General features: G+C 34.8%; 2 protein-coding genes across 2 annotated transcripts in view; one reads left to right on the top strand and one right to left on the bottom strand.

The window, feature by feature from the left end:
- The first annotated feature begins 289 nt into the window (after window positions 1-289).
- Window positions 290-6,542, top strand: LOC117337898 (aurora kinase A-A-like). Its single transcript, XM_033899041.1, has 8 exons — window positions 290-395; window positions 1,398-1,577; window positions 1,890-2,001; window positions 2,203-2,282; window positions 2,664-2,802; window positions 3,181-3,329; window positions 4,468-4,699; window positions 5,212-6,542. Exons 2-8 carry the CDS (start codon window positions 1,444-1,446, stop codon window positions 5,302-5,304), a joined length of 939 nt encoding a protein of 312 aa, XP_033754932.1. The 5' UTR covers window positions 290-395; window positions 1,398-1,443; the 3' UTR covers window positions 5,305-6,542.
- Window positions 6,543-8,563: 2,021 nt separating this feature from the next.
- LOC117337895 (FACT complex subunit SPT16-like) overlaps window positions 8,564-23,977 on the bottom strand; it is a 30,754-nt gene continuing 15,340 nt past the window's right edge. Inside the window, exons 12-25 of the mRNA XM_033899037.1 lie at window positions 22,303-22,418; window positions 21,898-21,980; window positions 21,389-21,459; window positions 19,999-20,126; window positions 16,782-16,917; window positions 15,913-16,039; window positions 15,478-15,596; window positions 14,868-14,993; window positions 14,164-14,352; window positions 13,579-13,748; window positions 12,555-12,684; window positions 11,508-11,649; window positions 10,939-11,007; window positions 8,564-10,704 (exon numbers count right to left, since the gene is read on the bottom strand). Coding sequence (XP_033754928.1) covers window positions 10,313-10,704; window positions 10,939-11,007; window positions 11,508-11,649; window positions 12,555-12,684; window positions 13,579-13,748; window positions 14,164-14,352; window positions 14,868-14,993; window positions 15,478-15,596; window positions 15,913-16,039; window positions 16,782-16,917; window positions 19,999-20,126; window positions 21,389-21,459; window positions 21,898-21,980; window positions 22,303-22,418 — 1,998 coding nt within the window. The 3' untranslated portion in view covers window positions 8,564-10,312. The remainder of the gene's footprint in view (window positions 10,705-10,938; window positions 11,008-11,507; window positions 11,650-12,554; window positions 12,685-13,578; window positions 13,749-14,163; window positions 14,353-14,867; window positions 14,994-15,477; window positions 15,597-15,912; window positions 16,040-16,781; window positions 16,918-19,998; window positions 20,127-21,388; window positions 21,460-21,897; window positions 21,981-22,302; window positions 22,419-23,977) is intronic.

Here is a 23,977-nt window from a genome sequence, read left to right as displayed (position 1 = left end):
ACATAAATTACCTTTACTGGTCGTCTTAACAAAATATTTCCAGTTAGGATCGATTATCTCCCTTTGATTACATTATCCGATGACTCGATCAAGTAAATTATATATTGCAGAGTACTTGATTATTTTAATGACATTTAATATTTTTGTAAATAATCGAATACAAGCCGGTTATCGAAGTAACAGATCGATTAAATTTCCCAGGCGTATCTTTTTCGTACTCCACACAGGACATATTTTAGTGCTACTGAAATCCACCAATCAAATAGCCCGACACGAATTTCAAACACGGAACTTCGGGAAATCGCACCCGCCGCTACACAGAGAGCTACGTCGGTGTTGTCAACAATGGAAGTTGATCATCTCTTTATTTAGCCTTGATAATATTTGCAGATCAAGTAAGGGTTAAACATAACTATAACTGAGGATATTGATAATTATATATTTGGACCAGGTTGAAATTTATGATAAATATTGCTGGCAATAACTGAAACGGGAAACATGCTGGTGTTTTGTCAGTTTCAACGCGATCTGAACTTCTGTCCAATGTTAATATAATGAATTTGTGTGTTATTTTCGCTACTGTAGGCCTATATGAAATAGAAATGAATACTTATCATTTATTGATGTGTGTTTATGAATGAAGTGTGTATATATTTCCGGTCACCCCCCCCCCCCCCCCCCCCCCTCTCTCTTCCAACACGTTCCACCATATTATCAAATCAAGTTCCATTAACGTCGGTACGATACACCATAAAAACAAAATACCATGAACTCTATTTATATATTAAAACCGATATATATGAACGCAATAGCATAGAAAAGCGTGCACTAGTCATATATAAATCTAATTTGCATAGGCCTATATATAATTAAACTGCAGCTTAGATTTAGTTTATATAATGAACTAGATCAAAATCTGAAAAAAAAAGAGACTAGGATTTTGTCTTTGCCAGCCAGCCCCGCATGTAATATAGCAATTAAAAAAATTATGGCAGGGTACTGTGGGAAAACATGGCTATGCCAATGCCTGTGGCCCTGTCCTGCCATTAGACATATGCATAAAATACCACCCTCAATTTGAAATGATCTATATAAAAAAAAGTGTTTTAAAATGATCGCTTATGAGACCAAAAGTAAAGTGCAAAATAAAGAAGCAGAGCATGGTATAATTTCATCTAGATGCACTTTAGTATTTATCCACATACTTTGTACTTTAACTAGTAAAAAAAAAAAAAGATTAAATGAAATAAGGGAAGCTCAAACGTTTGGAGCTGGAAAAAACTAAAGGATGTAACTTTTGGTAATGTTTCAAAAGATGTAATAGCTTTCTTATTTTCATTTGATCCTGATCACTTAACTATTTCTTTTTTTTAGTAAACGTTGCCTTTGTGTTCCAGGTGTGCAATCAGCTGATAGGCACAGTAATTTAGTGACCTTTCTAAGATGGCTAAGGAGCCTGGCCGTGTACTGAAACCATTCAACAGTTCTAGTGGTCCAGATATCATCTCGCCAGTTAAACCGGGCACAGCTTTGTTACAGGCCAAAGAAAATACATCCACTTGTGCACAACCTGAAAGGTACTGACTGATACAAGGAAACTCAGATAATCTCTATATTTGAGTCATAGATTTTTTTCCTGTGGGTCTCCCCCAAATTTTAAGGACATGTACCTGCAGCTACTCTATTTATTACTCTTTAATACTATTTTGACTTCACACAATTTGGAAATGGTGTTCTTGACTTGCCTAGCAAAATCCTACAATAATGATTGCTGATATTGAAGGTCAAATAAAATATAAATGATAATTTATACTTCTGGTAATGATTTTCTGTTAGTTATGTACAAAAAATGTTTGGGCATATAAAATTTTGGCATGTTTTATTTTCAGAAAACAGTGGTGTTTGCAGGATTTTGATATAGGGAGGCCATTGGGTAAAGGAAAGTTTGGGAATGTGTACCTGGCCAGAGAGAAATCCACCAAATATGTTGTAGCAATAAAGGTAAGTTATTGGGAATCCTCATAGATTGGATCTAGTATTTGCTAGAAGGACTGATCATTATTAAAGAGGAATTAACTCTAGTTCTCTTGAAAGAAAGTTTCCAAAAATAAAAAGAAAAGAAAAAAAATAGTAAATGAAGATTTCTTCTTTGTTTATCATTGCATGTATTCAGATTGATAAATTTTATTGTAACATTTTCAGGTACTGTTTAAGTCGCAGTTACAGAAAGCCGGTGTTGAGCACCAGCTTCGACGGGAGATAGAAATACAGTCGCATCTGAGGTAGGAACATGATAGACTTGTCCAAGTATGTAGTCTCATTTGTTAAGATTTGGAAAGGGAGATGTTAAGCCTTCATATTAGGTGTCAAGTTGGTGTAAATTAAATGAATTCAAAATTTTTCTTTGTGATATTTATCTTAAATTCCAAGCTTGCAATAATGTCTGGAACCTGAAAATTTTTTGCTGCATTGTCAATTTCACAGTAGAGTCCTATTGCCTTTAAAGCACGACATAACCCAGGATAGAGTATTTATTACATGGATATATCTCAAATGGAGATGCCATTGATTGTAAAAATTCTTTTGTTGTCATGATAATACCTCCGATGTATTATTTTTGAAAAGTGAATTAATATAATGGAATATTTATCCAAACGTTGCAGCCATCCCCACATTCTGCGCTTGTTTCAATACTTCCATGACAAGACAAGAGTCTACCTGGTCCTGGAGTATGCCCCTAAGGGAGAACTTTACAAGGAGCTCATGAAGAATACAAGATTTGATGAGAAACGGACAGCAACAGTATGTTAAGTTCGTAAAAAATAAATTGAGGGTGATTGTTGAAATACTAATCTGATTAAAACCATCTGTTCATGGCTTGTACAAGTCTGGCTGCCAACTGAAAGCATACCATTGCCACTTTACTTCAAAATCTGTTAGCCCCGTGGTCTGCCAAGATAATGAGGTTAGTGTCAACCCTTAAAATCTTATCAGATATTAATGACGTTTGACTGGCAGATATGATAGGAGATAGAGGCTAAGTTTTTGATACTGGTCACATCTTTTTAGTGGAATGTGAAAGCTGCTTTAGAGCTTAAAATGTTTTTTAATTGACTACTTGTAAGACTGTCTTTCATGTTACTGTACTCTAGACATATTTCTCCATTCAATTTGTTTTAGTATATGTACCAGATGACTAGTGCCCTGCTGTACTGCCACAGTAAAAAGGTCATCCACAGGGACATCAAACCCGAGAACCTCCTCCTTGGACTTACAGGAGATCTAAAAATCGCTGACTTTGGCTGGTCAGTTCATGCTCCCTCGTCTAGGTAAGTGAAAATCTCAGCTAGTCGGACCACACCACCACCTTATCCAGGTTAAAGCCTCAAGTGCTCAGGGCATGGACTCTGTATATAAACTAATAACCATAGAGAAACTCTAATCTCCCTTGTTAGTAGTGTACAAGGGGTCTACTGCTGGAGAAGACCAGAGTACCCAGATGACTCGAAATATGTCCATTTAAATAGCTTATCAATCTTAACTATTTAGTCCACAGCCATCTAGGACAATTTTTTAATTGGGAAGTCTCTAAGTGCATATACCCTTACCTTATTCAAGTATATTGTTTAATGCCCAATAAAGGTGTCAATACACTAATGTTCTAATGTGAAGGACAAAAACACACATTTACCTTGGTTAAGAATGTTACATCCACAAATAAATCCATTGATTTCACACAAGATTATACAAGTATACACAATTTAAATTGTGATGGATTTATCCATAGCTATACTGTTAGAAGTATACTTTTTGAATGACTTTTTTAAGCATCTCGGACACAATCACACATTCTTGAGCCATTTGAGTAACACGATTTTGGTAGGGGGGCATTTTTTTCTGTGACATGTCAGGCTGACCACAACTTTGAAGTACCAATCATATTTCTCAGTAAAGTGTACTTCAGACTTCTTCCAGGAAACATCCGCAGGTTGAAGTTTACATGTACATCCCCCAGGTATATACACTATGTGTTTGTTATTACAAAAGCAATGAACCAAGTCCTTCACTTTGGTGGTTATGTGACCTCATGTGTGATCAGTGAGCAAATGCATTTGACTGTCATGTAACGGAATTTTGCTCACCAAATTTGACTGCCAGAGGCTATAGTCTGTTTCAGAATAATTACTAAGATATGACCCTAAATACCCGCACCTGGTGCCCTTATTAGGCATTATACAGTAATTACCTAACAAGCTCAAATTTGTAAATTTAAAAGCATCTGCACATATGTAAACACTATCTTGTTTTATTCAGGAGTGCTATATCAATAGATTTTCCATGCAATAACTTAAGTGTCATAACTGTGTCTGGGTAGTAGACATATTTATTGCTCTCGGTTTATCTCATATCTGGTAAGCCGTTGAATAACCTGTGCCTATTTTAAACCCAACATCTGATATCTTACAGGAGAACCACACTCTGCGGAACCTTAGATTACCTACCTCCAGAAATGATTGAGGGCAAACTTCACGATGAGAAGGTGGATCTGTGGAGTTTGGGCGTGCTATGTTACGAGTTCCTTGTAGGGAAACCTCCTTTTGAGGCAGAGACCAACTCAGATACATATAGACGGATAACCAAAGTGGATCTTCAGTTCCCTCCATATGTGTCCCATCCAGCTAGAAATCTTATTAGTATGGTGAGATATTAGTCCGATTTTGAAATGATTAAGATGAGTTAATGTACAATTTTATAAGCTACATAAACAGTGCTATTTTTTTTTCCTTTTTTAAGTTTATTCCAGAGGTGACGTAATTTTTTTCTTATACCCATCACCATTTTGTGAGGGGAAGAGGGGCATATGGTGTTAAACATGTCCTATCTGTCTGTCCAGTCCTGTTCCAAATCTATAAAATATCACTAGAACCCCAAACAACAGATTTGGCTCATATTTACACATGGGGTATCATTGATTAACATCAAGTTCTTTGTCTGACCACATTTTGGTGGTCATTGGTCAAGGTTACAGGATTAAAGGTAGTCACAAAACACATTGTTCCCATAGGAACAAGGACATTCATGTTTTACAGACATTTTTTTTTAGCAAAAAATAATGTGAAGTTCCGTCCAATAGATTCAATAGTTAAATTGTTTTTACTTTCAAGTACTGTATGAACTTCGATGAAATCTCATTGTTTTTGTCACTTTCAGTTGCTAAAGCATGACCCCAGTCAGCGCATTACTCTGGAAAAGGTACTGGAACATCCCTGGATCAAAGAAAACCAGCGCCCAGCAGCACCATAGAAAAAATCATTATCAGAATGCAAGGGGCAGTCCAAGTTCTCCAGATAGGAGGATAAAAGAAAAGGAAACAAATTCTTCAATATCCCAGTACCAACCAGTCATTCAAGATAAAAGGATATCATGTTAAAAATAGCAACGATGCTGCATACAAGCAGTGTTTGGATGTGGGGTGTTGTGTAAGGCGATTGGGACATCTGTGTCATCAACATAATGCCCATGCCTACCTGGGTCCCAAAACATTGACTGAAGGATTTGTGATGGTACAACTTTGTGATATTTCTTAACACTGGCGCTGTGTCACCTGTTTTACTGTGATTATCAAACATACTGACAGTAAGATTTGTGAGAGAAACTGGTGTTTGTGGACAATAGATCTTGATACGCATAAACCAAAAAGGCATTCAGTGTATTCAATAGAATATAAATAAACATGAAACTAGATCCAGTGTCATGATATTAAAAGAAATGAATTTGTCACAAATTTCAGCCATTTTTTTGTGGGCACAATATACATATATTTTTGGAATCAGCTAATCTGGAAAAAATTGGTTGTCATTCCTGAAGTTTTACATGTAGTATAGAAGTATATTTAGGATTGTGTTTTCTGCGTGTGTGCGTCACCGTGAAATATACATGTATCTCTATCATGTAGACTAAAGCTGCATCATCCTTTGTGTCCCTTTGTAATGTGTTCTATATATAATTCTATCCTTCTCACTACAGACAAATAGTCAAACGGGTTATTCTACTCTCCCTATGAACTCTTCATTACTTTAATTTCTGTGGTTTTTTTTTTTATATCTTGTGTGTTAACCTTAATATCTTGTCAGAATTCCTATGGCAATATATAGGAGACGATACTAGATTTTCATCTTAAGCTCCACTTGAAAACAATAGAATTTGTCAAAAACACATTGAACCATTTTGTTTCTCAACTTGTATTGAATAAGAATTATTACTTCTTACAGTTTCATTTTGATTCGGATAATAAAAGAAATTTTGTACTTGTTTCATAAATCACATAAAAGATACTGTTCCCTTATATATATATAAATACATTGATATTTGAATCCATTGACATGTTTACTATCATCCTCGATATTTCAGGAATTACATTCAATTCCACTCTGGGCACCTCTGGAATATATTATACAATTGAATTCTCAGTCATTACCATATTGTCGATAAAACAAATTTCCTATTATGTACATTAAACAAATTTTCAGCATGCTGTTAAACTGGCTGGCTTTAAACTTGATTTTCCCTTCTCTGTGGTCTTCGTAAAAAAAAACATATCAGCTTATGATATTGATTGATCAGATCCTCCCCCCCCCCCCGATAGGATAGTGGTGCATAGAGTGAAAGGTGAACATAATCCCTAGAGTATCGAGGATGATCTACCGTACTATCAGTTATTATGCATTGTCTCAATACACTCTCCATAAATTATCAAGATAAATCTTGACTTCACTGAGGATAATCACAAATTATAGGTTGGAGCAATATGCAAGTATGTCCTATCGTGATTTCTTAATAATTGTGCAAGCTTAGTGAATTGTGTGAAAAAGTGAGAAATTGTACCAATATGATATAAATAAATGTTTTAACAGATCATAATGTGCAATTTATTACTGGGTATTCACATGAATATTACTCCCAACAATGTTAAAGGATTACATGGCAATTAACTTGTGACAGGTGCTTGTAAAGATCACACCCTCCGTTTATACATTTGATCCCTTTTGCCCAATAATGCTCCAGACCAAATTCATCAAAATCCATTCAGGCATTCAGGACTAGTAGCAATTGGTCCAGGTGAGCTAAAAATAGTAAATGACCTTGACTAGACCCAACAACCCTGACACTCAAACTCAATGAATGAATGAATGAATGAAGTTGCTAGAGTGCTGACAAAGGATTTTCTAAAATTATTAATTATGACCCTGACCCAACACCCCTGACACTCAAACTTGTCCATGATATGATCCTTTATCATTGTGTGCACTACCATCAAAATCCCTCAAGGAACAAGGCATCGCAAACGATACAAATCCCCTCGCGTGCTAACACATGAACTCTGACGCAAAATGGGGGGTGGGGTTATTGCAGGACATTGAAATAACATCAGTTGTCATTTGCACTGAACTGCAATAGACATGACCTTAACCTTGGCACCCTGAAACACTAACTCGTTCGAGGTATTTCCATGCTGGACCAATATATGAAGTTTGGTCAGGATCCGTTCAAAAATGAAGTCGCAAGAGCGCTGACAAAGATTTTTTTTATAAATAGTAATGGTGACCTTGACCTTGACCTTGGCACCCTGAAACACAACTCGTTCGAGGTATTCCCATGCTGAACCCATATATGAAGTTTGGTCAGGATCCGTTCAAAAATGAAGTCGCAAGAGCGCTGACAAAGATTTTCTATAAATAGTAATGCTGACCTTGACCTTGGCACCCTGAAACACGAACTCGTTCCAGGTATTCCCATGCTGGACCCATATATGAAGTTTGGTCAGGATCCGTTCAGAAATAAAGTTGCAAGAGTGCTGACAAAGAATTTCTATAAATAGTAACAGTGACCTTGACCTTGACCTTGGCACCCTGAAACACGAACTCGTTCGAGGTATTCCCATGCTGGACCCATATATGAAGTTTGGTCAGAATCCGTTCAAAAATGAAGTCGCAAGAGCGCTGACAAAAAGTTAACATAAGTACGTACGAACGGAACGCTATATCCCCTCCCCGACTTTCGTCGCGAGGGGATAATGAAGCTGCTAGAGTGCTGACAAACTGACGTTACATACGTACATGACAGCCGGATGGAGAGGAAAACTAGTTCTCCCCACCATCTCAAAAGGGAGGTCAGACCGGGATCACCCATAGAAATGTTTAATTCAAGCTTCAAACAGGACTATAGTCATAATACCATTTTCTCCAGCACCCACCATGCATAGAATTTGTTTCTTTTCCTCCCTCCACTTAAGTTTTTTTCTGGGAGTTTGGCTTCCAACATTATAAACACTAGTCCTAGTGGGATACAATGGCTGTATGATGTAGTTTTGTATTTAATTATTCAACTTATAAAGTCAGTTTATATTACTAAATTCATACTTAAAGATGTCCCTATTGGTACAATCATTTCAGCATAATGCGTTTCCTTTTTACTTAAAATCGCATTGTCATTATTAGTTATCTACTGCCGTTGAATTTTCTAGCTTGTAAAATTACTATGAATCATAGATATAACTAAATCCTTTATGATGTTCATTTCTTTTATTTAGCACTGATATTACGAGACCATATATTGTGTAGCAGAATGCATACTCTGGTAATTTTTCGATATAGTCTTTATACATTCCTTTGACTGCAAAGCCCCCAAAGTACAATGTTTCAGTAAAAAGTTGCCATCTTCTCAATGTTTACACAGTAACATGTGAAATTAATGCTCATTTGCATTTGCATCCTCTCAGTAATCATTTCTCACTAGTATAATTTACAGGCAATGGTTGGTTATCTGCTGTCTGTGTTGTCACCATTCGTAGAGGCACAACTTAATTGCAAACAAAATGTAATTGATAAAGTCAGAGATCATACAGTACTGTTGGACATTGTTTGCTTTTCCATGTAACGCAATGCTGTTGTTTGGTTATGGTTGGTTTTCCTCTTAGCTTCTTGGAAAGCGAATACTTTTATCCATTTGTAAACCTTATTTCCATAAATAAATAGTTAAGATCCTGCAGCCTGTACATTTGGTTCACTATGGTTGTGGCAGTCTTCTGAAGTTGAAACTTTCTTTGCATTTAACCAAGCAAATGAAAATTTCCCTATTTTCTTTCACAAAGATTATATTGCTACGTTAAACCTTTAGGTGACCTAGCATGAATCCAAACATGGACTAGACCTAGGTTGTTATTTGTTACGCAACATGTCATTTTCCAAAACAAATGGATTTTTTTTTAAATGTTGAACAAATCTATGAAGATGCTGTACCAGAGTACAGGAGCCTGGTCGTTTATGCGGACAAACCGGTTCATTAGTTTTTAAATGTAATATTTCAAACATGTATCTTGACAGACCTGCAAATGTTAATATATGCCTTGGGAGTCTTTGTCAAGGCTCGTCTGAAAACAATTATAAAATCATCAGGTCCGTGTTTATTTCATAAACGAACAACAACGGTCCAACTGGTCGTTCTGTTTGGTCCACAAAAACGAAAACAGCCCTGGTCTTTAGGTTTACAATAACAAGGGAACTATGATGATGTAAATGTTGCAGGATCGTTCAGAAGTGTGGTCCCAACTACATTCTTCATAAACTGGCATGCACATGTAAGCATTATAAATGTTTATGTACAGGACACTTAACTGATGAGATAAGCCAAGATGAAACGAGATGGAACATTTTCTTAAGGTTGGTAAGCATGTATGTGAAGTAATAATCGTATATCACGACCACTATTGAATTAATTTATTGTTTGTAAAACCCCAATATATTCATTCTCTTTTTACATCATATGTATTTACATTTTGTATATAGAGTAAAACGTTTGTCAGCAATATTAAATGCTTACTTTGTACAATCAATTCCTGTTACGCTCAAAAACAAGTTTTATTGATGAATAATATCTCAAAACCTGAAACCTAATATTGGTTGTGATATATGAACAACTTTTCACATATGAAATGAGTAGTTTAGTGAGAATATATTGCATGTAATTTCAGTGCAATATTACAATATGTTTAAGGTTGCAATCATACGAAATACCGTCAGGAAAAACAATAATATACATAGTAGCAGTAAAATGCTTGTAACATGTGTACTTACAACAACTTAAAGTACAATATCACATTTCTTTGTTCTGACATTGATAACAATGATTAAAAGGACATGTCGGATAAATGTTTTCAACAGCATGATGATAAGCTTTTAACATGCCCACTAAATGTACATGATATTTCCCATTTTTATTCTCATTCAACATCTGTTGATGATTCAGCATCTCTTCATCTCCTTTTCTTCTTCTCAGATCGATCTCCACTTGCTTCCCGCTTCCGCTTGATGGAGGAAGAGGATGACGATTTGCTTGGAGATTTGTGGGATGATGAATGAGAAGATTTTCCATGCGAGGAGGGTTTTCCATGCGAAGAGGGTTTTCCATGTGAGGAGGGTTTTCCATGTGAGGAAGATTTTCCATGCGAGGAAGATTTTCCATGTGATGAAGACTTGCTCGGTGATTTATGGGAAGAAGACTTGTGAGAAGATTTACTGGGTTTACTTGGAGATTTGTGATGAGACTTGTGGGATGATGACTTGCTCGGCGATCGATGATGAGATTTGTGATGAGACTTGTGATGGCTGCGTGGCTCTTCCACCATCATATCGCCTTCAGCATCGGCTACAATATTAGAATTATTAAATTAACTTCAACTTCAGGAAAGTTTTCAAGACTATCAAACAATTGTTGTTAAAATGAAAGCGATTTGCTTATGAATACCAAATATTGTGTATAAATAACTGTCAATTGAATTTTTTTTTTTTTGCATTATTTGTTGATAAGAATTATTGATACTAAACGAAATTAGCTGAAGAGCTGTTTTTTCATGAAACACAACAATAGATTTCTATGCACCTCTGCGAGCTTCTTCTTCCAACTCGTCCCAATCTTTACCGCTCTCTTCACTGGACCCAAGGTCTTCGTCTGCAAATAGTTTTTATTATTTTATTCATGGATCATCAATGAATAAACCTTAACTGTCCATCTAACTTTTTTATGACACCAACCAACATTTAAATATGTTGTTGCCACCTCAATGTTTAAAAGAGTTATGCTCATAAAATATCTAACCCCCAAACAGGAGGAGTCTTAAGCTTGTCAAAGAAGAAACACAGAAAGAATCAATTTAATTCAAACAGTACCATATAATAAGCTGCACTTTCTTTAGCACCCACCATGCATAGAATTTCTTTTCTTGATGTAGGAAAAGATTTCACTGGAATAGCTAAATATACAAATTTCATAGTTCTTCCCAAGCACAGACATTGTAATTTGGTAGTATGTCTTGTCTATTTCCAATACTGATGAAGGAACAGGTCCATGATACAGGATACAGGCTCAATGCGACTCCCCATGCCATAAATTTTCATATTTCTGCAAATGAACATCTTTAAGACATCAAACCATTAGAAGGTTTTATATACCTGAATCATCCTCATCCTCTTCTCCTTCCCAGTCGCTCTCCTCCTCTGAGTAATCCTCGCTGCTGTCTTCTCCAGGGTTGCTCTCATCTGTAGGTGCATATGCCTCATCTTCCTCATCGTCATCATCGTCAACTTGCTCTGCCTATAAGTAAGAATTTTGTTCTCAATTTTGTTTGACACATCTTAACGTCAAAGCCATCAATGTTAAAAAATACATTAACTCATCTGACGGATATTGTGTACTTATATTCTATAGGCCAAACTTTGCAACAAGGCAAAGATGTTCAATTAAAAATCAAAATTGGAGTTTACCACTAATATTCCACATCTTTTCATTGATGAAATTTTGGACTCTTTGAGTCAAGTGACAATCCATGACATTCAGTTTGATACCTTCGTTAGAAATTTGAGAGTAGCATTTATTTTTCTCCATTTTTCCATTGATAGAAAAGTTTATGATTTGTTTTTGACTAAATCACCATAAAGTGAAGATGCAAGGTGTGGTTTGGTCTCTAACCAAGACATTTTTCAGAACCTCTGGATCACAGATTATCCTGTGTTGTCATAGTTGCGTCCTTTACCCCACAACATGCCTCCTGTATGTTTCAGTGAGATAGCTACCAGCTACTACAAGGAGACCCAATCCCGAACAGGCTGTTTACAGGCACGCTATTGAACAATCAGTTTTTTTTTAATTTAAGCCATTTGTCCCTTTAATTGTAAGAGTAGAAGCCAGGGAGGAACTGAATCATGCTCCTCAGTCCTGCACTTCAGACCAGCACTTCAGGTTGCAATAGTCTGATACTTCATTGACCAAGCTAACGTTGCCCATTTGAAACTTGTCCTTTGGGCCATACCTGGGTACTAAATCATTTAATTCACAATATCAGATATTTTTGTACCATGGAAGCTTCCTGCATGCATGCTATTTTTTTTTTTTGACGCATAAAATTTATTTCTTATTTTGAGAACGTTCATGGGCATTACAGACAAAGGTGATCATATCAGGTCACATGAATGTTTGTTTCAGGTGAGAAATATACATACATCACTCTCAGGATCTAAGAAAGTCCAGCCACCACTGTCGAAGAATCCTTCAGGATCATCAGTAATAGTTTTCATGATTTTGGACCAGTTCAAACTCTGAATTCCTTCAGTGTACCGCACATCACAGGAACTGGAAATCAGACAAATCACAAATAATTCTTTTTTATAAGATTAAGATCTATGTGCAATCTTAAAGGATCATGAAGTGGACATATCTTTTGTCTGGAGTACTAAATGGTATCTTCACTGTCTGACGTATCAAGTGTCTGGATTACTAAATGGTATCTTTACTGCCTGACGTATCAAGTGTCTGGAGTACTAAATGGTATCTTTACTGCCTGACGTACCAAGTGTCTGGAGTACTAAATGGTATCTTTACTGCCTGACGTATCAAGTGTCTGGAGTACTAAATGGTATCTTTACTGCCTGACATATCAAGTGTCTGGAGTACTAAATGGTATCTTTACTGCCTGACGTATCAAGTGTCTGGAGTACTAAATGGTATCTTTACTGCCTGACGTATCAAGTGTCTGGAGTACTAAATGGTATCTTTACTGCCTGACGTATCAAGTGTCTGGATTATTAAATGGTATCTTTACTGCCTGTTATATCAAGTGTCTGGAGTACTAAATGGTATCTTTACTGCCTGACGTATCAAGTGTCTGGAGTACTAAATGGTATCTTTACTGCCTGACATATCGTTTGTCTGGAGTACTAAATGGTATCTTTACTGCCTGACGTATCAAGTGTCTGGATTATTAAATGGTATCTTTACTGCCTGTTATATCAAGTGTCTGGAGTACTAAATGGTATCTTTACTGCCTGACGTATCAAGTGTCTGGAGTACTAAATGGTATCTTTACTGCCTGGCGTGGAGTACTAAATGGTATCTTTACTGCCTGACATATCAAGTGTCTGGATTATTAAATGGTATCTTTACCGCCTGATGTATCAAGTGTCTGGAGTTCTATTATCTTTGATAGCTGATACATTAGGTGTGTGGAGTAGTGAATGTTATCTTTACTTGAGCCATTCTTTGACGTTGTCCAACACGTTCATTGGTATGGAGTTGATCATGGCTACTTTCCGGCTGTAATCTTTGAACACAAACACCATGTCAAAGTTTTTGAGGTGGAACTGGACTCTCTCAAAATGGATACATTCTACCTCCTCCAGTGAAATCACAAATGGTGGCTGTTGGTAACAGAAATCAGATCAAGTTTCCATTTAAGTGATTATTTTGATGTTTGTACTATAATTCACATATCTCTGTAAGTCATGCAAATGAGCTACATCTCTGAGTAATTACGATTGATTCAAAAACAAGTATAGACTGTTCGAAAGTGTTGTATACCTTCACACAATACTAAAAGTTATTCTACACTATTACCATTCTCTAAAAGTTTGAGCTTCTCATTTATCATTTAAACTTGAAGCGAATAATTAATTACATCTGGAAGAAATCCTATTGTACTATGGTCCTATATATGATATCTGTAGCCTGGGCAGTGATCTGCGATTAGTTTCCATTTCTTGGTTGACTTTATCAGATATATTAATATACTGTGGGTGCTGTTTTTGCAGATTAGAGTGACAGAAAACATCTTACCCACTCCACAAAATTAACAACACAACCGCTTGTGGGCTGTAGCAGCACTGTGCTCCTGTACGGGGCGCCATGGAAACCAAGCTCTCGGAATGGAGAATCAAATTCAATATCTTGCTTCGTAATGGCTTCTACCTTTTCACAGAAACTCTTAAATGCTGATTTCAACTTTTGTCTCAACTCACGTTCAGCCTAAAAAAAATAACAAAAAAATACATACTTAGTGAAATTTGGCAAACATTGGCTTCATTTATCTATAACTGAAAATCTGATTTTGAGTAAATGAGGCAAAACCATTTTATTAGTATTGTTAACTCTTTTTAACCTATTTTTTTAGTCCAAAAATTTATTTGATTTGTACTAAATCAGTCATATTATATTAAAGTTACAGTGCAAGTAGCTAATATGTCAAACACTTACATTCCCGAAGACAGTTTGAGTATTTTGGAAAATTCATTTTTATAGCTTGGTTTCTGGATCCAGACTGCATTGAAACTTACAGATCAAATATTACAAAATTTGTTCAATTTTACATTTCGGTTTCAATATTTTGAAAAACTTACTGTCTTTGATCATAACTTCATTGAAACCTGGGGAGTCATACGTAATGAAATCTATTCACTATACCATTTGGTTTTTTTCTTGTGGGAAGATTTTACAGTACAGTACACATGTTATCAAATCTACATGAAATTGTCTGTATATACCTGTTCTGCATGTAGATCATCTCGGTCATGCATGTGCTGGTGTTTTCCCAGATCTGTTGTGATCTCTCCAACTTCTGTGTAGAATTGGACATCGACATGTTTCTTCTTACCAAACAAGATGGCATGCTGTGCAAAAAAATAACATCTCGGTTCAGAAGATGCATAACAATTTTCATGGGATATGGATGGTGAAGCAGTGGCTTTACTCAAACACTTTCACATTTTCTCCAGCACCCATCATGCATAGGATTTCTTTATTTCTTGAATCCTTTTATAAGATTTACCTTCTGCTGGTGTGAAATTATTGCAAAAGGCTTATTTATTAAAGCTACAAAGTTTATTTCAGGTAGATTTTCCAGGTGTGACAGAGCAGGTTGTGCAGTATCTCAATGGAAATAAAGGATGTTGAATTTCATAATAAATTTATAAAACAATTGTTGTATTTGCAACCCTTGGTCTATAATGTATGATATTCAAAAGATATCATAATTAGAAATGAAAAACAAATTCTTACAGAATGAAGTGTATGAAATTCTGAAATCTTATTCAGCCACAAAACTGTGTATCATTGGAGGTTGTTTTAATCAATGAACAGAATGTCGCTGGTTACCTTCAGATGGAAGTGGAGCAGAATAATCATCTCTCCATCACATGGCTGGAAGAAGGCATGCTTTATGTTGTTGTACAAAATGTCCACTTTGTCACCTCGAACAGATGTGAATCTGAAACCTGGAGGTTTTTATCATAATGTATTTGCTTAGTAAACATTATCAAGAAGCTTTAATACAAAAGTTTCTAAAACATATCAATTCAAGTAAAATAGAAATTAAGTTTGTGTAAAATGATCATTCTTTCCAACCTACAAACATCAATGCAATATAACTGACCTAACGTCAATGTGAAAGACACTATGGCACAGTCAAGCACCAAGGAGCACAATATTAAGGAAGAATTAGATACTTATGAATCTTCGCTTTAAGTATTTTACAGCTCCGGGCCTGACAGTTCTAGACTTATCATGGAAGCCAATCTCACAGCCACCTACCATTGGTGTGTGCCTCCAGTGTTCCTGAGATTCTTTTGGAGACGATGTTGGGCCTGATGTAGAGGTCCTTCAGCTTCGGGTTTCCTCTGTTTGGGTTGATGATGAGTGTGTCTTGTTTGACAATTCCCTGAAATTAAAATGTCAATTTAGTAATGGTTAAATATATAAACATCTGGACAAGACAGCTTTGTAATGGTCAAATATATATACATCTGGACAAGACCGCTGGGAAATATGACATTGGTAATCACCAGTTTGTGACAGTAGAACTAGGGATGTGATTGAAGGATCAAATCAAGAACTTTTGAAATAATGGATTCCTATCCCTGACGACCCTCAATCAAAGGATCAATTGTCTTAATCTGATGAACATAAAACACACATACTGAATCTCTTACATCAAAATCCTAAGTTAAATAGGCATCATTCAATTAGCTGTTAACTTCTTTTTTTCAAGAATTTTTTTATATAAATGTAACTACAACACATTGGAACAGCTTATTGAATAATCAAGACATTTGACACCAAATCTAACTTCCTAGCTTATGTTGCTGCTTTAAAAGCTTTTTTCAAGTCTTTTTAGAGCAATAACAGTTAATTTTGAAAAAGCAAGATCAGTTTTTAAGAGCAATAACAGTTAATTTTGAAAAAGCAAGATCAGTTTAAACAATTCCCAGAACTAGAGAAGCTGTGGTGTAACTATATTATAGAATGTAAACTTTATGTTACAACAATCGCAAAACAAGTAATCCCCATAACCTCTTCATGTCGATGGAGGAATTGAACCATGTCTGACTAGATGAAAGTCAAGTGTGCTACCACTGTGCCACCAGACCACCGATAATAAAGCTTAATAGAATCTTGCTCACCTCTTTTTCTCTCTCCTCAGCTTCTCGTGTCTTGAATTTCTTCTGTACTTCTTTGATAAGGCGGAAGGCTGTGTTAAGGTTGGAGGATGGTGCCGATATCTCTCCAGGTTCCTTTGTGTTTGAACTCCGGTAAGTACTGAAATGTATCGAGAGTATTAATACTGAAATGTATCAGGAGTATTAATACTGAAATGTATCGAGAGTATTAATACTGAAATGTATCAGGAGTATTAATACTGAAATGTATCGGGTGTATTAATACTGAAATGTATCAGGAGTATTAATACTGAAATGTATCGGGTGTATTAATACTGAAATGTATCAGGAGTATTAATACTGAAATGTATCGGGTGTATTAATACTGAAATGTATCAGGTGTATTAATACTGAAATGTATCGAGAGTATTAATACTGAAATGTATCGAGAGTATTAATACTGAAATGTATCAGGAGTATTAATACTGAAATGTATCAGGAGTATTAATACTGAAATGTATCAGGAGTATTAATACAGAAATGTATCAGGAGTATTAATACTGAAAAGTATCAGGAGTATTAATACTGAAATGTATCGAGAGTATTAATACTGAAATGTATCGAGAGTATTAATACTGAAATGTATCAGGAGTATTAATACTGAAATGTATCAGGAGTATTAATACTGAAATGTATCGAGAGTATTAATACTGAAATGTATCGGGTGTATTAATACTGAAATGTATCGGGCGTATTAATACTGAAATGTATCGAGAGTATTAATACTGAAATGTATCGGGTGTATTAATACTGAAATGTATCGAGAGTATTAATACTGAAATGTATCGAGAGTATTAATACTGAAATGTATCGAGTATTAATACTGAAATGTATCGAGAGTATTAATACTGAAATGTATCGGGTGTATTAATACTGAAATGTATCGGGTGTATTAATACTGAAATGTATCAGGAGTATTAATACTGAAATGTATCAGGAGTATTAATACTGAAATGTATCGAGAGTATTAATACTGAAATGTATCGGGTGTATTAATACTGAAATGTATCGAGAGTATTAATACTGAAATGTATCAGGAGTATTAATACTGAAATGTATCAGGAGTATTAATACTGAAATGTATCAGGAGTATTAATACTGAAATGTATCAGGAGTATTAATACTGAAATGTATCGAGAGTATTAATACTGAAATGTATCGGGTGTATTAATACTGAAATGTATCGGGCGTATTAATACTGAAATGTATCGAGAGTATTAATACTGAAATGTATCGGGTGTATTAATACTGAAATGTATCGAGAGTATTAATACTGAAATGTATCGAGAGTATTAATACTGAAATGTATTGAGAGTATTAATACTGAAATGTATCGAGAGTATTAATACTGAAATGTATCGGGTGTATTAATACTGAAATGTATCGGGTGTATTAATACTGAAATGTATCAGGAGTATTAATACTGAAATGTATCGAGAGTATTAATACTGAAATGTATCGAGAGTATTAATACTGAAATGTATCGGGTGTATTAATACTGAAATGTATCGGGTGTATTAATACTGAAATGTATCGAGAGTATTAATACTGAAATGTATCGAGAGTATTAATACTGAAATGTATCGAGAGTATTAATACTGAAATGTATCGGGAGTATTAATACTGAAATGTATCGAGAGTATTAATACTGAAATGTATCGGGTGTATTAATACTGAAATGTATCGGGCGTATTAATACTGAAATGTATCGAGAGTATTAATACTGAAATGTATCGGGTGTATTAATACTGAAATGTATCGAGAGTATTAATACTGAAATGTATCGAGAGTATTAATACTGAAATGTATTGAGAGTATTAATACTGAAATGTATCGAGAGTATTAATACTGAAATGTATCGGGTGTATTAATACTGAAATGTATCGGGTGTATTAATACTGAAATGTATCAGGAGTATTAATACTGAAATGTATCGAGAGTATTAATACTGAAATGTATCGAGAGTATTAATACTGAAATGTATCGGGTGTATTAATACTGAAATGTATCGGGTGTATTAATACTGAAATGTATCGAGAGTATTAATACTGAAATGTATCGAGAGTATTAATACTGAAATGTATCGGGAGTATTAATACTGAAATGTATCGGGTGTATTAATACTGAAATGTATCGAGAGTATTAATACTGAAATGTATCGAGAGTATAAATACTGAAATGTATCGAGAGTATTAATACTGAAATGTATCGAGAGTATAAATACTGAAATGTATCGAGAATATTAATACTGAAATGTATCAGGATTATAAATACTGAAATGTATCGGGTGTATTAATACTGAAATGTATCGGGAGTATTAATACTGAAATGTATCGGGAGTATTAACACTGAAAGTGAAACTGGTGCTACTCATTTCAGTTTGTCATAACGGCTGCCAGTGAGTGGCTAGATAGGCATGATGCTTCATTGAATGGAACTTATGCATGCAACTTAATTGGCATACACAAGAAGATTGGAGTATTATTTTAAACAATTTCTCTATATATAACAAACGTAGAAATAAGTGAAACACAGCTAAACATCCCCAGAAATAGACATAACAAGAGCTGTTGTAGAACAGCATAGCTTGTCCCACAAATGTATGTCAATAAAAAATTAATATATGTTAATTGGTATTGTTTTGCATATTGGATAAATAAGATTAATATTGTGTACTTTACAGAATTAATTTGTGATACTCAGCCTAAAAGACATCTTTTATAAATAGCTGAAAAATTTCTGATATCTTCAAAAATGTATTTAAATATCCAAGTCCAAAACACGTCATAAAGCATTTTTTCCACACAAAAAAATCCCATAGTTTGACTCCGGTAGTGAATAGTTTAACCTACAGGAACCCTATGTCAAATATCAGTACCCTAGTACAATTATAAAGTGTTAATGCCTTTTAACACTTGTACCAAAGTTGGAAAACCAATGCCAATGTCACCCCGACATTAGCTCTCTCCCTTCTTCGAAGAGACAAGCTAAAAAGATATTCTTGTGAAATCAATTGTATGCAAAATAAAGAATTTAGATAATTTTTCATCAATAACGAACATTGATTGTTTCAACTTTGAAACAAGTGGCTAATCTTGATGAAACAAGCATTTTCATAAAAGGAATGACCTATGAAAGGCAAAAATAACATGCACATAAAATGCAGCACAAAATAGCTTACATTTCCTTAACAAATGTTGCATCTGGTTGTGGGTAGAGGTTTCCATCATTCCTGCCAAGTGCTGACCCAGGGTGGAAGAAGTTGATACGTAGGTATGTGTAGTCACCTTCCACTGACTGACTGATGTTCTACAATCATATGCACATTTTAATGATAAATTGACAATTGCAACCCCATACAGGAACGTTGATGCTGCAAATTTTCTTAACATGCTAAAGCATAGAGTACAATTCTGCTATTGGTAGCTGCAGGTCCAATTAGAAATTGGGCCACCAACTTTTCACACAGTAACAATGAAGGGGAATTCACAAAAAGTACTTATTGTAAAAGGGCACTGCTACATGTGTCCCCTAAATGGCCCCCACAAATTTGCAGGACATAATTACCCATATATATATATTTAAGCATTGAACGGCTTTCAGTTGGCATTCATAGTCAATATGAATGCCAACTGGACAGAGGCTAATTTGCCTCTGTCCAGTTGGCATTCATATTGACTATGAATGCCAACTGAAAGCCGTTCAATGCTTATATTTACCATCTAAGATTTTTTATTTGTCGTGCAATTTTTTTTTGAAATTTTCAAATTCAAATTTCAGTTGGCAGTTCATAAGCTGGTGAACTCGCAACTGAATTGGTAGGGTTATATAGTGGCAGTGCCATACAATGGTAAATATAGTCTAATAAAAACAAAGGTTAATGAATTGACATATCACATGCACTTCATTATCTACTGGCCAAAAAGTACATGAAAGCAGGAGTATGCAAGGTAAATAGTTGCACATTATCTTCCTGTCAGCATACACCTGGAGACCAAATGTCTCTGTATGACCGTTGACAGTTGACATCACTGAGTAGTTATCAACTGTATGTAGACCATGATACTAGTAATTGCCACACTTTGCTTGATAAAGGAAGCTGCTGTTTTCAAAAGTTTAGAAAAAACTTATTTCTAAAATACTCTTCTTGTACAAAATACTGTTAACTTACATTACTTAAGCGGTTATCTTATTTCAGCATTTTTTTTTGCGCTGAAAGGATTCAGCTAAATCATGATTGCCCTAATTGTAGCATATCTACATTGGTTTCTATGGCAATCATTGTTGGTGAGCTATTGCATCATTCTGCTATTTAAACTGTCTTAAGTTGGTTTTATGCTAAAATTTGAAAGCGTCAAATTAAGTATGTTTACAGCATAAAAAAGATTACAATTGAATAAACACTTTAACAATATTTACAAATTGCATGAAAACTACATTAGTAGATGAAGTTACCCTTGATGTCATTCTTCTAAAGCTAGTCTTCTTCTTTGTTGTATGATAAATGAAGTATTGAAGTTTTTAATATTTAATACTGATTTAAAGTGTATTTTGATTCCAAGTGTTTTTACCTTTACTGTAGATATATGGAAAGGTGTGGGAATCCCGAATATAGGAAGGATCACTGTCTCATACTTCTTATCTGAAGACAAACAACAGAATGCATTTATTTATCATTTCACCAATTATATCAACATGGAAAATGTGTATGTAATTTATCATTAATAGCAGGTGGAAATTATATATAGCATGAATGCAGGATAATTAGCTTATTAGTCTGGCACTAGACACACAACTTATAATGAGTAAAAAATCACAAAATTATATTTTATTTGTCAAAAACTCATTGTAAAACTTCCTATGTACAAACACAAAAATTCTATCATTCAACTGTCAGTTGGGATCCAATATTAAAATAATTCTACTGACATTTATAGCACTATATTTGCCATTACCTTGGTTTGTATATATACTACAGCTAATTTAATGTTAATTTGACTTGAAAGGTTGTATTTCAAATTATCATACACAGGTTCTGTATGAAAATGAACCAGAAATTTGTGTCCAAATTGTAACTTACCAACAAATAGCTTCAGTTCTCGTAACTGTGATTCTTGTGGCATGTATGAGGGATTCTTGTAAGAAACATTGGATCTTCGTACTCTAAAAATAAAACAAATGTAGAAATGTAAGATGCGATGACAATTCTTGAATTAAAAGCATTTCTGTTTAACTACTAACCTATATAAATACTAATTGAACGTCCTTTGATTTTTTTTTCCGTTTTGAAAGTTTATTCAGAAAAATTTCACAAGTCGCTAATAATCTGAATTGGCTGCATAATCATGTCATATTCTTATGACTGATTATCAGTACATCTAATTTTACAGTGAAACAATTAGATCAAGTCATTTTTCTTTTTTGACACAAATGTACTTCTTATTTTCTTTGTATTAAATGAAAACATTGATAAGGATCTATTTACTTTTTGTCTTCTGTGCCTCCTTTCATCCCCTTCAGCCTCTCCTTGGCTTCATCGTTCAGTTTCTCAGAGAGCTCCTTCTGATGTTTTGCTCGTTTTTCCTCTGTTGTCATTTCAGTCTAAACAAAATCCTCAAAATTAATATATTTAACAGCCACATTAACAAGAACATGAACAATATTCCTCTGATTGGCTATTCCAGTAAACTATGTACAGTCGAACCTGTCTATAAAGGACACCTAAGGGACAAGACAAAAGTGTCCTTTATAGAGAGGTGTCCTTTATATAGAGGTTCAACGAGTTATGTCCCTTATAAACGAAGAAACAAACCAAAGTCTGTTTATAGTACACTATATGTCTCCTGATTTATTATATTTAAACACTTAAACAAATGAATAAAAGACAAATAATTAAAGATAAATGCTTAATTAATTTTCAATCATTCATCTGACACAAAAATTGAAGTTGATATTTTTAATAATTTATATTAAGCCTATAGTTTTTAAACCAATCTTCACAATATCATACTATACGGAATATCTATTCAGACAAATACTCAACATAGTCAAGAATGTAAAGGTAATTCTTATCATAGTAAAACAATTTTCATTAATCCTCAATATTTTGGAAAATAAATATGTTTGAAATATCTTTTCTATTACAACATTAACTCTTTATAAATGAAAGTGCATTTTCCTAAGCATTTATTTTGAGACATATTTTCTGAAATCCATGTAGGGATTTAATTAATAAATACCGTTTTCTGGTTCAGTAAATTAGTAGTGTATACAAAGACACTCGGAACTCTTCGGCTGTTCTTAATAGGTTACGTAGTCATATTCCGAGGAGTTCCGAGTGTGAGAAAATGGCGGCTGACAACCATGTGCCTGCCCTGTCAGATTTGCATACGGTGGATTTTGTAAGTAAAACAATTATGACAGACAAAACTATTGCTTTGTCCCTCTTTTGTTGGTCTTGATAATGATTTAATTACCCCCTGACCATTCTTGTTGTCTAGGCTATGGTTGAATGGCTAAGCTTAGCTGTCACCGGTTGAGTAAACAAACACCTCTGCCGATGGCGATCGGTCACTCTCTTGTAATTACTGCCCATTGTTACAACAACTTACAGGTAACAGGACAATTAGTGACTGATGAAGTGGCTTCCTAAGTTAGCATTGTTGCCAGGGGAGTTGAGTAATTAAGGCTTTGCTTGTTATTTAGAAACGTTTTACACACAAAGATCAACACGGCTATGGTTTCACGTGTCCGTTATACGGAATTTTTAACAACTTTACGGACAAAAATAAGTGTCCGCTGTCCGCATTAGGAAGGTGTCCGTTATATACATGATATTTATATAGTGATTTTCATTGGGGATTCCTGGAAGTGTCCGTTATGGACAGGTGTCCGCTATATAAGGGTGTCCACTATTACAAGTTTGACTGTATATCCAAAAGAATGGACTTATTAAATTAAAACAGTATATACAATGTAATACGCTGCATTTTTTCAAGCAGAAAGTGGTAGGGGTAAAAAACCCTATTTTTCAAGATTTCTTTATGTAAGTATGTTTTGATATTTGATATTCAATAGCTGGTGGTGTCTCTGAAAAATGCCCCCCACATGAAAAACAATTCTATTTATTTCGAGAAGATAGTTCATATGGGGGGGAAACT

This window comes from Pecten maximus, chromosome 11 (genome assembly GCF_902652985.1).
Source record: "Pecten maximus chromosome 11, xPecMax1.1, whole genome shotgun sequence".
NCBI lineage: Eukaryota > Metazoa > Mollusca > Bivalvia > Pectinida > Pectinidae > Pecten > Pecten maximus.
This window is presented reverse-complemented; position numbering and strand designations above follow the sequence as displayed.

Excerpts from the sequence above, each read along its gene's own strand:
- LOC117337898 (XM_033899041.1), top strand. The coding sequence starts at position 1,444 with ATGGCTAAGGAGCCTGGCCGTGTACTGAAACCATTCAACAGTTCTAGT. Across the intron at positions 1,578-1,889 it reads ACTTGTGCACAACCTGAAAG|AAAACAGTGGTGTTTGCAGG; the intron begins GTACTGACTGAT and ends TTTTATTTTCAG. Across the intron at positions 3,330-4,467 it reads GTTCATGCTCCCTCGTCTAG|GAGAACCACACTCTGCGGAA; the intron begins GTAAGTGAAAAT and ends GATATCTTACAG.